A 12,668-nucleotide genomic window follows, 5' to 3' on the forward strand; every position below is an offset into this window, starting at 1 on the left:
AATTGGGTACAATTGGTTTCCATTCGGGAGTCCGCATTTTTGGCGGTAACAAAAGTCCCCCAAGCACGACTTCTTTCTCCACTGTCGCTGCGACACAGCCTCTGATGCAGATGTGAACAAGCCCTAATCTGAAAGTGATGAAACTATACTGGATAGGGAACCCCTTACAAAAAGATCCTCAAATTAAATACTAACGTGCTCATACTTTAGGGTGCGGCCACACAGTCAGGTTTACTGATGCAGTTTTGGAAGCGTAAACCAGGATAAAAAAATAAAAAAAGAGGAGATGTCGTATCTGTCCTTTTATACTTTCTCTCCTTTTATGCTCCACTCCTGATTATGGCTTCCAAAACCGTGCCAGGAAGCCGGATCACGTGGCCGTACTCTTAGACCTCCTGCACACGACCGTATGGCTTTTTCAGTATTTTGCAGTCCGCTTCCATTCCGTTTTTCTGTTTGGTTTCCGTTTGTGATTTGTTTTTTGCGGATCGCAAATGGAAACGGAAGCATACAATAATTTTTAAACAGTAAGTACATAAAAAAATTGGGCTGGGCATAACATTTTCAATAGATGGCTCTGCAAAAAAGGATATGGAAGATATACGGATGCATTCCGTATGCATTAAAAAAAAATTGCGGACCCATTGACTTGAATGGAGCCACAGATCGTTATTTGCAGCCAATAATAGGACATGTTCTATGTTTAAACGAAAAAGAAATACAGAAATCGAAGGCATACGGAGTACCTTCCGTTTTTTTTGCGGATCAATTGAAATGAACGCAAAAAACAGAACTTAAGCAGAAAAAAAAAACGTTTGTGTGCAGGAGGCCTTAGGGCTCATTCACACGGCCATAGGTGTACAGGCAACCTCCGTACGTCCGGCGGGATAAAACCAGACCCACTCAACTTGAATGGGTCTGCATTCGTCCGTTCTGCAAAAAGATAGAGCAGGTTCTTTCTTTTTGCGGAACGGAAGTATTGCTTCCGTAGTGTTCCGTGATTCCATTCCGCACCTTCGGATTTGCGTACCCATTGAAGTAAATGGGTCCGCATCTGTCATGCGGAATGCACACAGAACGATGCCCGTTTATTGCGGATCCGCTAATGCGGTCCGCAATACGTCAACGGACAGCACATGTTCGTGTGCATGAACCCTTATAGTGAGAACAGTCTAGCCTCAGAAGTGGCTATCTCTGCTCAACCTTCTGCATCTTGTGCTCATTTTCTTGCAGTACTGTGCCAAAACCAGGTGTTGGACTATTAGAATTTCTGGTTAATTCTATGCCAGTTTTCAGGAATTTTTACTTTACACCCTTGACATACAGTAATTTACTACATTGTGTATATATTTTTTTCTATTTAAGTAGACATCTTCAAACATGATGTTCAATACATTCCTACTTTGTGTGGCTATGGTTCAGGCAATTCAGGCCATACTGACCTCAGACTCTAGCATTGGAAGACTTGAAGACATCAGCTCTGGGGCAAATACTGGCAGATATAGCTACCAAGGATTACTGCGTAAAGTCAAAGAGTCCGGGTTACATATGCCAGGTAAGACTCATTTTACCTTGTGTTCCTACAAGAAGATAATTAGTATTTGGGCTTGTGTACTTGAACATACTTGACATGTTCTGAGGTCCACGAGCGAGAATAAGGAGGGTTTACTTCTCTTTTCTGGTGTCTGTTCAGTAATACAGTATTCGTAGACTTATTATAATTTTCCTGATTCTGATGTGAACTTTATACAAATACATTTTGTTATAGTGACATGAAGGGAGGGATGTAAGTGTTTTATGATGGTGAGGTTCTGCCCTATGGGACCCTCACTGGTGCCTAGTGTGAATGTGGCACAGAACAAAGTAAAGCGCAGTGCTTCTGTAAAGGGGTTTTCCAAGATTTTTTAACTGATGATCTATGTTCTGAATAGGTTATCAGTATTTGATCAGTGGGGGGTCTGACACCCAGGACCCTTGCCGATCAGCTATTTGAGTAGGTACCGGCACTTGCAGTGGGGCTGTGGCCTTCTCACAGCTTTCTCTAGGCCATGTGACGTTCTGTTCATCGGTCACGTGGCCTAGGTGCAGCTCAGAACCATTGAAGGTTCTGTGCTTGGTGAAATGAGAGAAGGCTGTGGTGCTACTGTGAGTGCCGCTGACTTCTGAAACAACTGATTAACAGAGTCCCGGGTGGCGGACCCCCACTGATCAGATACTGCTGACCTACTGTATCTAGAGGATAGATCATCAGTTAAAAAATCTCAGAAAACCCCTTTAAGGCCAGGTGGGGATTGCTGATGTGTAGAAATTACAACATAGACCCTTTTACGTTATCGTGCAATTCCACATAAAAGCACCTGGTTTGGAAAGGCGATATGTCTGATAGAGGGGCAGTTGTGTTTTTGCTACCACTGTGGTCCCTCCATTCATTCTAGGCATCAGGGGGTCCCAATGTATGCTGTGAAAATGCTGAGGTATGATTTATAACATTTCATCATGGGGGCAGTTATGACAATATATGTATTCTACCTTCTCATTGCAGCAAGATCAGGCATTCTTACAATGGACACAGAAGCTGCTGAAGAGAATCTGATGGAAGATTACAGTCTGGTGGATCCAAGGGTAACTCAAATAATATTTAGCAAAACAATTAAAGAATATTAGTTGTCGCCTACAAGCAATACACGGTAGGCTAGGTTCAAATTTCCATTTGGTAAATCCGGTAGTCTGTTCGGGCAGAGGAACAGACTACCAGACTACTACTACTGTATCCAAAAATGCTAAAGTTCCTCCTGTCACAACAAAGTTTCTTTTCCTAGTTACATCGTTAATATAGTTTAAAAAATGACATAAGTTCAACCAAAAGTTATACCACACAAGCATCCCAAGGGATTCTCCAGTGTTGAAGAGACTATGTTTGCATAGTTGTTGATATCCTTTGTAAGTTCCTGAGAGTAGTGGAGGAGAAGTGCAGGACCATAGTTGAAGGATGTATTATGGGGGTCACTGTGTCTCGTGCAACTGCAAAAAATGGGCAAAGAAAATAGGCGCTCATAGGGTGAATAAGTAAAGGTGCATAATCCCTCGAGGCAATATATTACGCTCATCTATTAGTGTTGTGCAAAATTGGGCACAACACCAGTGAAAGCTCAGAGTAAAGGAGCGGAGGTCAGTGCAGCCAATGCTATCTTGAGTCTCTATGGGTAGAAACCAATCAACGAAGGAGCAGTAGAAGTCCAGGAAAAGAACGGGTGGACTACTTGAGTCTCAGTTTTAGGGTGATGCTGGTAGGCACAAATCCAGGACCAATATAGTTATGAACTATAAGATCTTTATTAAATATTTTCAGATGGACAATGCGTTTTCAAGGTATTCAGGACCTCTTTTTAACGTCTAAAATGGTATAAAACAGAACGAAAACATACAACTATACGTACAAGATAGCTTTTCTAGTTATGTAAAAAAATAATTAAGGGGATCATTTATCATGCAGAAATACGCCTATATTAGGGGTATTTCAGATGCCGCTCTCTGCGACTTCTCCCCGCTCTACGCCAGGTCTAAAATTGTGGGCGTGGTGTGGGCGGGGAAGGGGGCAGGCCGGCAGGACCGTCTCAGGTAACATTTTCTACACCTGTTTTAGGCGTAGAAAAAGGTCTAAATGTAAGACAACGCGGAAGCTGTCTTACATTTAGATCTAGCACTGGAGGCGTCAAGGTTATGGAGAGGCTGGTGCTTCTAACTGTAGCGGATCCACCGCCAGCTCAGGGCTTTATTAAGACCGGCGGGTCTTAATAAATGTGCATCTAAGAGTGTCAATAGGTACGACACACCTTGCTAAATGGTGCTGAGGGAGAAAACCATTAAAAAGGATGATACTAATTTAAGAATAAAAATTGAATTTAATAATGAAAAACAGAGTACAGTTGAAATTCATAGTATGGACAATCAAATAAAAATTGACTAAGAACATAAAAAGACATATATAAAAAATAAAACATAAAAATTCACACTTTGGCGTGTAATAAATAATGAATAATGCTATGGTTGCAAAATAAAATATTCTCTAAAAGTAATGGACTTCAATAGATAAATATTATATGATGCGGTATAAATTCATGTTTCTATCAAAAAATCAATGTACGGAGTGGTATGCGTAGAATGATAGGTATGTTTGCATATGCTGATATCCACAAATACATGTGTGGATTGTATGTCTCAATCTTTTACATAAATAGGAAAGTTATCTTGTACGTATATTTGTATGTTTTGTTCTATTCGTTTTAAACTATTTTAGACTTTAAAAAGGGGTCCTGAGTACCCGAAACGTGCTGTCCATGTGAGAGAACTTAATAAAGGTCTTACAGTTCATAACTACATTGGTTCTGGATTTGCTCCTTTCAGCTATCACACAAAAAGTGAGACTCAAGTAGTCCCGTTCTTTTCCTATGCTTCTCGTGCAACTCAAAACAACTATAAGAATATTTTATTGTTACAGCATACTTGCCAACAGTCCTGATTTTTCTGGGACAATCCTGTGAACTGTCCCCCAAAAGTAGGATTTTTTTGGGTGTTCTGCTCCAGGGTGGTTTGTGGGTGTTCTCAAGCAGTCTGAGAGGTGGGACTTAAATGTCCTTACTTTTTTTTTTTATATGTTGGTAAGTATGCTACTGGTATGTGGCTCAGACAATTTTGTGTGAAGAGTATGATTACAATGGAACGGCCAATCCATGTGGATCACATTACTGTGCTGGCACTGCAGTGCGGAATATCTGAACAGCAGTACCTCTCAGCTGTGAACAGAGAACAATTCAGGAGCATTACTAGGTCTGCTTAGATAACATATAGGAATGGTTTTGGTGTTGAGTAGAGTAATAAATTGATAGTGTCCGTGCAAATCTATCTGTCCATGTACTATAAGAATCAAGAGCCCGTACACAGCTAATCGCACCTATCCCAGGAACAGTTGAGCTGAAGAGGTACATCACTAACTTCTGGTGATTGGTTTGGTTCTTGGTGCCCAGACACCCACTGATGACAACCTTCTAAAAGTTGAACATGACCTAACATTTTTGCTAATTAGCCAAGTATAAATGATGACTAGCCAAATATGACAGCTGTATAAAATACTTAGACAAATATGTTGCCTTCTCCTCCTCAGGCCCTGTCAATGGAAGCATCTTCCCGTGAAGAGCGTTCACCTAGAAGATGTGTCCAGCTTTTGGAGTCATGTGTTGGACATCTGCCCTGCTGCAGCTCTTGTGCAACCTGTTACTGCCGTTTCTTCAATGCAATTTGCTACTGCAGAAAAACTAGCACCAACTGCCACCAGGGCAAAAACTAGCTGTACTTTGCTTTTATAGATAGTCAGAAAGATGTCTTATGCTTTGTAATAATATCAACCTGTATATTTACCTATATTTTCTCTACAAGAATTTAATACTTGCCTTAAACAACTCTAAGTTATGATTATAAGCAGTTCTTGTTATAGCATCCATATACATAATATCTAGTGACTATGTCTTAGTAGAAATAAAAGATTTATACTACGGAAAAGCTTTTAGTATTGAAATAAAGTAAGAACTTAAAATTTTTGATCAAACTGATAATAAAACTCTGTAACTTCCATTTTTTTATCATCTCCCAGGGAAACATCGTCATCCCCTACATTGGGGGTGATCACTTTAATTGGCAGGTCAATCCCCCCAAAAAATCTTAACATTTTTAGTTGACACAAAACACTAAAGGGGCTGAAAGTGGCTCAAAATGGTGGTGATTGGTGCTGCACTGATACCCTTCATGTTTACAAAGGAGCAGTTGTCCCCGTCACCCCCAATGGGTGTGATTGGACGTAACGACTCTAACGTGACAGGTGTCAGAAGATCTTAGAGACTGGTGCACGTGATGTGATCTGACAGCCTCTTTGGTTTAACTTGTTTTCAGTGTTGTTGCTGGTATGACCACACCTCTTGTCTCAGGTGTAGCTTAGTGGTCATTCCAACTCCCCTATTTAGTCTGGCTTCGCCCATCATGCTATGCGGTTGATAGCTTCAGTTTGGTATTGGAAGTGCTGGTGTGGTCCTCTTCTGAGTTCCTGCTCGTCCATTTACATCAGAAGTTAAGTGTTACTTCCCTTTTATATTTTGACGTTTCCCCTCTGTCTTTTGTTACTCTTGTTGTTCTTTCATATTGGAAGGAACAGGCCGTCTCAAGCCCAGACACTACTCCAGGGCAATTCAGGGTTTCCAGGGTCTTAGGTTCCAGTGCATGAACCTTCAAGGTCCGTTCATACGGATAGGAGTCAGGGCTAGGATTAGGGTTTCCATAGGTGATGTCCGTTTCCCTTTCCCTAGCTTTGAGGCCTAGTTCCTTTTCCCTTTCCTCCTGTTGTCAGTGTGGTGTTCCCTCACACATTACTACGTGACAAATACTCTCATCGTGTCGTGTGAAGTAACATACACCACCCTGCTCACGCCATTTTGATTAGGAATGAACAGAGAGGTGTGCCAGCTGTGAACTGTTCTGATGTTCATTGGTGATCCAGTGGCGATCATTCGTGGCTTAGTGGAGATCAAACTCCCTCTCCTTGCTCAAAGAAGCACTATTTTTCTACACAAACAGCACCCGATTGCTGCAGCTTAACGCTCTATGTAATACGTTTTGCTTTTCCTAATTGTGCACTCCCCCAGGGTACATCCATGGCATCCCGAGGTTTGTACGCCATCTTCTTTATCTACCAGTTTTGTGAACGGGAATCCGAGCCCTATACGTCCCTCCACTCTTCGACAACTCCCAAGATGCTCTAATGCACAGTCAGTGTTGGGTAGAGTTATATTAAGGTTTTTGGGGGGAGTATGGGGGAAGGGAAGCCACAAGCATAAGTAAAAGTCATTTCTCCGACTGAGGAAGTGGTAGAACAAGGAGAACGCTGACCACTTATCCTCACAGAGCCATGAGACTCATCAGACCAATGAAGACCAGGACCAGAAAAACATACAACAAAATGGACAAAAGAAAAAGAAAACGCACATGAAAACTAAAGGTGATGGGTCAAATGCTAAGATAAAAAAAAAAACTGGAGTGCTTCACCTCCTCTTCTCCCTTGTGTGGTGCCTGCACGAGAACTGGTCAGTGTTTTATCACTGATTAGCTCCTTTTTGGGGTGGATTTTTTCTTACCCTTAGTGTACAATAACCCCCACCAACACCTGGGCCATTCTCTATACACCTTCACGTGCTGCCGACCCTCAATGCTAATCTTTATTTTTTTTTATTTTTTTGTGGGTGCAGTTTTTCTATAAGGACTAATCAGTGATGCACAGCACTGATCAGCATATGTGCTAATTTTTGGGCCCAGGACCTTTGCTCTTTTACAAATTTCGCTATTTTTTTCTGACACTTGTATAATCTCCTTGTGTGCTTCCTGGGCCACAGAGCACTGATCAGTGACACAATCACTCACTCTCGCTGATCAGTGACCCAATGCATTTGAAAAGTCTTCAGACCTTTTTTTCACATTTTATGTTATTGTTAAAAAAATATAGCCCGTTTTTATACAAGCGTAAGCTGGTATCTGTATGTAGTACAGCCTGTGCCATGTGCCACTTGTGCATGGGATGCGGGACTAAGGGCCCAACTTGCAAAAGGGCCCACCGGGGGATTCACCTATTCCCCTGTGGGCCAGTCTGAGCCTGCCGTTCATATCTCACTCCATTGACTCCTCCACTTCTTTGATCACTGATCCCCTGATAGACAGTGATCAGTCTTTTGGATATTTTTTGTTGGGTCGTGGATGTTTTTTTTTTCTATAAAACTATAAAAAATAAGAATAAAATTTGTATTAATTTAGTTTGTTTAAGTAGGTGTAAGGGGATGTCTCACTTCCACCAATGCCATTTATCATATAGAGAAAGTTAATAAAAGGTAGTTTTCGTATTGTGATTGTCCCATATTGCCTCCTTTGCTGGCTGGATTCATTTTTCCATCACATTATACACTGCTCTTTCCAAGGGTTATGACTAGGGGTAAGTTAAGCGAGCTTCGGTTCTAAGATCCGAAGTTGCTTCGCTTCAAAATTCGTTTTAATGCTGTACTGAGATTCGTCTTGTAAAGCTCCACACAGTTAATGCATGTGTATATTTTGCGGAAGAGATTACACACTTGCACTTTTTTTCCTCAAAAATCAGTTGCAGAGTTTCTACAGTTTATAAGTGTACAAATAAGGGTAAATAAGGGTATTCTCCAGCATCACCGTCAGTGTATATTTTGGCCGCAGACTTTGTCCAAATGAATTTTTTTTTTAAAACAACTGCTGAAAATGTTGGTATTGGTCTCTGTCACAATTGCCGCATAGTAGTGGACTCTGTTGGTGTAGGCTCAAAAGGTGGCAGGAGTGGTGGAGGCAGAAATTACGTGGGTGTCGGACTCTATCTTCCATGTGGTCATTTTTCTCCACAGTGCCGGACATGATTGCACTGGACCTTGTCCAACTGCAAATTTTGTTCTAAAAAAATTAAATGATCAAAGTAAAACATAAAAAGGTAGACATCATATAGTACGTGACAATACCTTTCTAACAAAGCTACAACCAGCCCTGTACCTCCCATGGATCTAGGTCATACCCCAGGCAGTTGCTCTACTAGGTACCCTTCAATCTGGCATCTGAGGGCTCTGTCCTTTTTGTTGCAGATATTTCCCTGTAATTGTCATATCTTTTGACAGTAGATATGGCTAATGGCAGTCTACGAATGGAACTGAGCATGTGCGACCTCCTCAGTAGGTGGGCATGCACATTACAATACAGAGCAAACTCCAGAGGGCACCATTATCACAAAATAGAAAGGTTACCAATGTGCTATGCCAGCATTTAGTAAACCTCTGCGGGGCACGGGCAGGAGCAGCAATGTGTGTTCCTGCCCGTACTCACTGCGCTGCGGCCCCATTCATAAAGTGTAGAGCCCGTACTTCATACACCGCTGAGCTGTCAGCAGTGTAGAAAATAGTGAATTTAAAGCACACAGGATATCTGCGCTTTAGGGGGGAATATCTATAGTAAAAATACAAAATCAATAAATAAAATACACTAGAAAAATGATTATTGGGGCATTTGGGAAATAAAAAAAATTAAATTAAATTTTAGTTGCTCTTTAAGGTTATTAGTCACTTTGAAAAAGAGAAAGTAGTCATAATTGTAATCCGCAAGATACGGCACAAGATAGGACATGTCTTATCTTTTGCGGTGCGGAGGAATGGATCGGAAAGCCGATGAAAGGGCTTTGTAGAGTTTCTGTGGGCTTCCGACCTGTGCCTTCGCTCCACAGAAGATAACACATGTCCTATTTTTTTACGTATCTTGCGGATCTCAGACCCATTCATATCTGCAACACGGGCACAGGGACCATGCGGTCGTGTGTATCAGCCCTAACGGTGACGTCCAGTACATGCTTTTACCTTCAGGTTGAGAGTCCCTGTGTCCTGTAGAGGAGGCCGCCTTCACTATTATACACAGTTTTTACGGGACAAACAGGACTTTGATGGGGACAGAGTGTTTTCCTGGAATACCACCAATCGGATGAAGAAGCGAAGGCAGCCGCGTAGGAGGAGTGATTATTGGACCACGGACTCAGACTCCAGTCACTCCGATGACACCCCCACGCAGACTCCCACCATATCGGGTAGCACCCAGGGGACACCCCCTCCTATGGGACTCACACAAGAAGGGGGAGGGGCAAGGGCCAAAACTCACAAAAGGCAAGGTTACAAAAGAAAACAGGTGTCCTGGAGGAATTAGGAGACCCACTACCCCCCAAATGTACAAAGAATCTAGTGATTAACCTGACTGGCTCAGTGCTTCCACCAGACTGTGAGCGAGTCCTCAACAGGGGACTCAACTACAGTCTGGTGGAGCGATTTCACCCGGTCGGTTTTGAAGTCGATTTATATAAGGCAGTTAGGAAGCTCACTTTGAAAAAATTGTTCAGCAGGATTCCACTCATTAAAAAGGAACCTAGGGAGGGGGAAATACCAGTAGTGATAGGACCCTTGGGTTTTAGCGCCACGGCCAATCTTAATCCTACAGAGACAGAGTGTTTAGAATGGATGACGGGATCGTCACTTAGTACCCCCATGATGGGGTCACACACAGAAGAGGTTGATTTCCGGGGAGGGGTCAGATCCACATTTAATCCCCCCTTGCCCGCTGGGAGCCCCATCGACGTGTTTCAGCAAAAGGTGCTAAGTGGGGTGAAAGCATTAGTATACCCCAAGGCGCCCAAGAATTTGGATGCCGATGAAGAAAAGGCCCTTAAGTGGCTACAAGCACGAGATGACATTATAATAAAACCAGCGGACAAGGGGGGCAATGTGGTTCTGATGACAAAAGAGAACTATGTCACAGAAGCCCAACGTCAATTGCATAACAGAGAGGTCTATGAGACCGTTCAAACAGACCCCACGCATCAGGTACAAGGCCTCTTGAGGAGCTTACTCCACAAACACTGTGAAAAAGGCGCTCTGTCACAAAAAATGGCAGAAAAATTATTGCCACCCTTCCCGCTAAAACCATCGTGGTATTTCGTACCCAAGGTCCACAAGTCACTGACCCACCCCCCTGGCAGACCCATTGTATCGGGGGTTGGGTCAGTGACTGAACCCCTGTCAAAATATGTGGATTGGCTGCTCAGGCCCATGGTTAGCAGCATACCTTCATATGTCAGGGACACTTCGGATCTCCTCCAGACTCTAAGGTTTCTCTCTTGGCAGGAGGGCTTCCAGTTAGTGTCCTTGGACGTAGAGAGCCTGTACACACGCATCCCCCAAGATGAAGGCATTAAAGTAGTGACGGACATCCTGTCAGAAATAGGCAAAGGTACAGTATTCACTAATTTTATACATGATACTTTGGAATTTATTCTGAAGCATAATGCCTTCAGATTTGGGGATGCGTGGTACAGGCAAAAGTTCGGCACCGCTATGGGGACGCCGGTATCATGCACATTTGCAAATTTATATCTGGCCAGATTCGAAGACAGATACATATATACTGTCTCTAACCCTTTTGCTCAGTATATCCATACTTATCTAAGGTATATCGACGATGTACTTATTGTATGGACAGGGACGGAATCAGATTTCCTCAGATTTGTACAACACCTTAATCAGGTGAATGACATGAATATGGCATTCACGCATAAATTTGGGGGGATCGTCTGGAGTTTCTAGATGTAGAGATCTCAGTAAGGTATGGGGAGTTGGTGTCCGAGGGCTATAGTAAGCCCACGGCCACCAACTCTCTATTACACTATTCTAGTTACCACGATCCAAGTGTCAAGAGGGCGGTACCCTACGGCCAGTTTGTCCGTTTGAGACGAATCAATAAATTTGAGGCTGACTATTAGCGTCAGGCCCTAGAATTGAAAAGCAGGTTACTGGCCAGGGGGTACCCCCTCAGATTACTTAAACAGGCCATGAAGAAGGACGAACAAGTAAAACCCCAGATGTGCCCTTTACCCAGTGACAATGTAGGCCCACAACAGACGGGCTCCACGGGGGAAGCACACGCCTTTGTCTTCTCTTTCAAGTATGGACCCATGGCCCCCCTCATTAAGAGGGTTATCAGGGACAGTTGGCCCATACTTGAAGGAGACGAGGTTTTAAAAGAGGTGTGCAACACAACACCAATCATAGCTTTTAGGAGATGCCACACCTTGCGGGATAAGTTGGTCCGCAGCAGATTTATAGAAAAAAAAAACGCCACATGGCTGGAAAGCTGGGGCCCAAAGGGAAACCGCAGGTGTGGACATTGTTCCTGTTGTAGATTTAACCCCCAATGGAAGGTGTTAGAGTTTGGTGGGATCCAACACAAGGTCAACTCTCTTATCACCTGCAAAAGCAGGTATGTTATATATCTCCTGAAATGCAGATGTGGCAGGTTTTATGTAGGAAAGACTATTAGGAGTCTCCATGAAAGAATTAGAGAGCATCTTAGTTCACTTTCCTCAGGTAGAGGCTGCATGCGTTTAATTACACATATGAGAGAAGAACATGCAGGGGACAGTTCAGCGCTTAGCTTTGCAGGCATAGAAATCTTGCACAATTTACCGCAGGGGGGTGATAAACAAAAAGAACTCCTTAGACGGGAGAGTAGGTGGATATTGCGCTCCAACGCAATGGGACCCCTGGGGTTAAATGATAAGATTGACATGAGTATTTTCCTGTAAATGTCTCATACCCTCACAGCATTTGCTACATGGTGTCATGACATTTGAACTTTGTTTTTAATTGTTGCATGTGATTTTGTTCATTCAGCTGTGACGGGGTTAACAGTGACGCACACCGGTAAGCGCCGCTCAGGTGTAATACCGCTTGTGCGCATGTATCTCCACGTCATTGGCTGACTGCTTTTAAAAAGACCAGGTGAATTGAGCACCTGATTACGGGCCAGAGGAAGCACTTAGGTGCAAAACGTCCGTCGCCCATTCACCTGGTTGCTTTCCGATGTCTGTGTCCGCTCACCACTGCAAATAAAAAAGTTTTGATTCAGCGCAAAGAAGGGGTGAGTGCCGTCCTTTTCTCCCATACGTCTTTATATACACAGGTTTTACACATAGCCTAAAGGCTCCCTTATGCAAGCTGTGCAAACTTAACAGCTGGTTTTCAAGTTTTTTGACA

At 43.0% G+C, this 12,668-nt stretch overlaps 1 protein-coding gene across 1 annotated transcript; it reads left to right on the forward strand.

Annotated features, from left to right (window-relative positions):
- Window positions 1-1,383: 1,383 nt before the first annotated feature.
- LOC122920279 (agouti related neuropeptide) lies at window positions 1,384-5,344 on the forward strand. Its single transcript, XM_044269661.1, has 3 exons — window positions 1,384-1,576; window positions 2,543-2,622; window positions 5,162-5,344. Exons 1-3 carry the CDS (start codon window positions 1,384-1,386, stop codon window positions 5,342-5,344), a joined length of 456 nt encoding a protein of 151 aa, XP_044125596.1.
- Window positions 5,345-12,668: the final 7,324 nt, after the last annotated feature.

The sequence above is a fragment of the Bufo gargarizans genome, chromosome 10, assembly GCF_014858855.1.
Source record: "Bufo gargarizans isolate SCDJY-AF-19 chromosome 10, ASM1485885v1, whole genome shotgun sequence".
Classification (NCBI taxonomy): domain Eukaryota; kingdom Metazoa; phylum Chordata; class Amphibia; order Anura; family Bufonidae; genus Bufo; species Bufo gargarizans.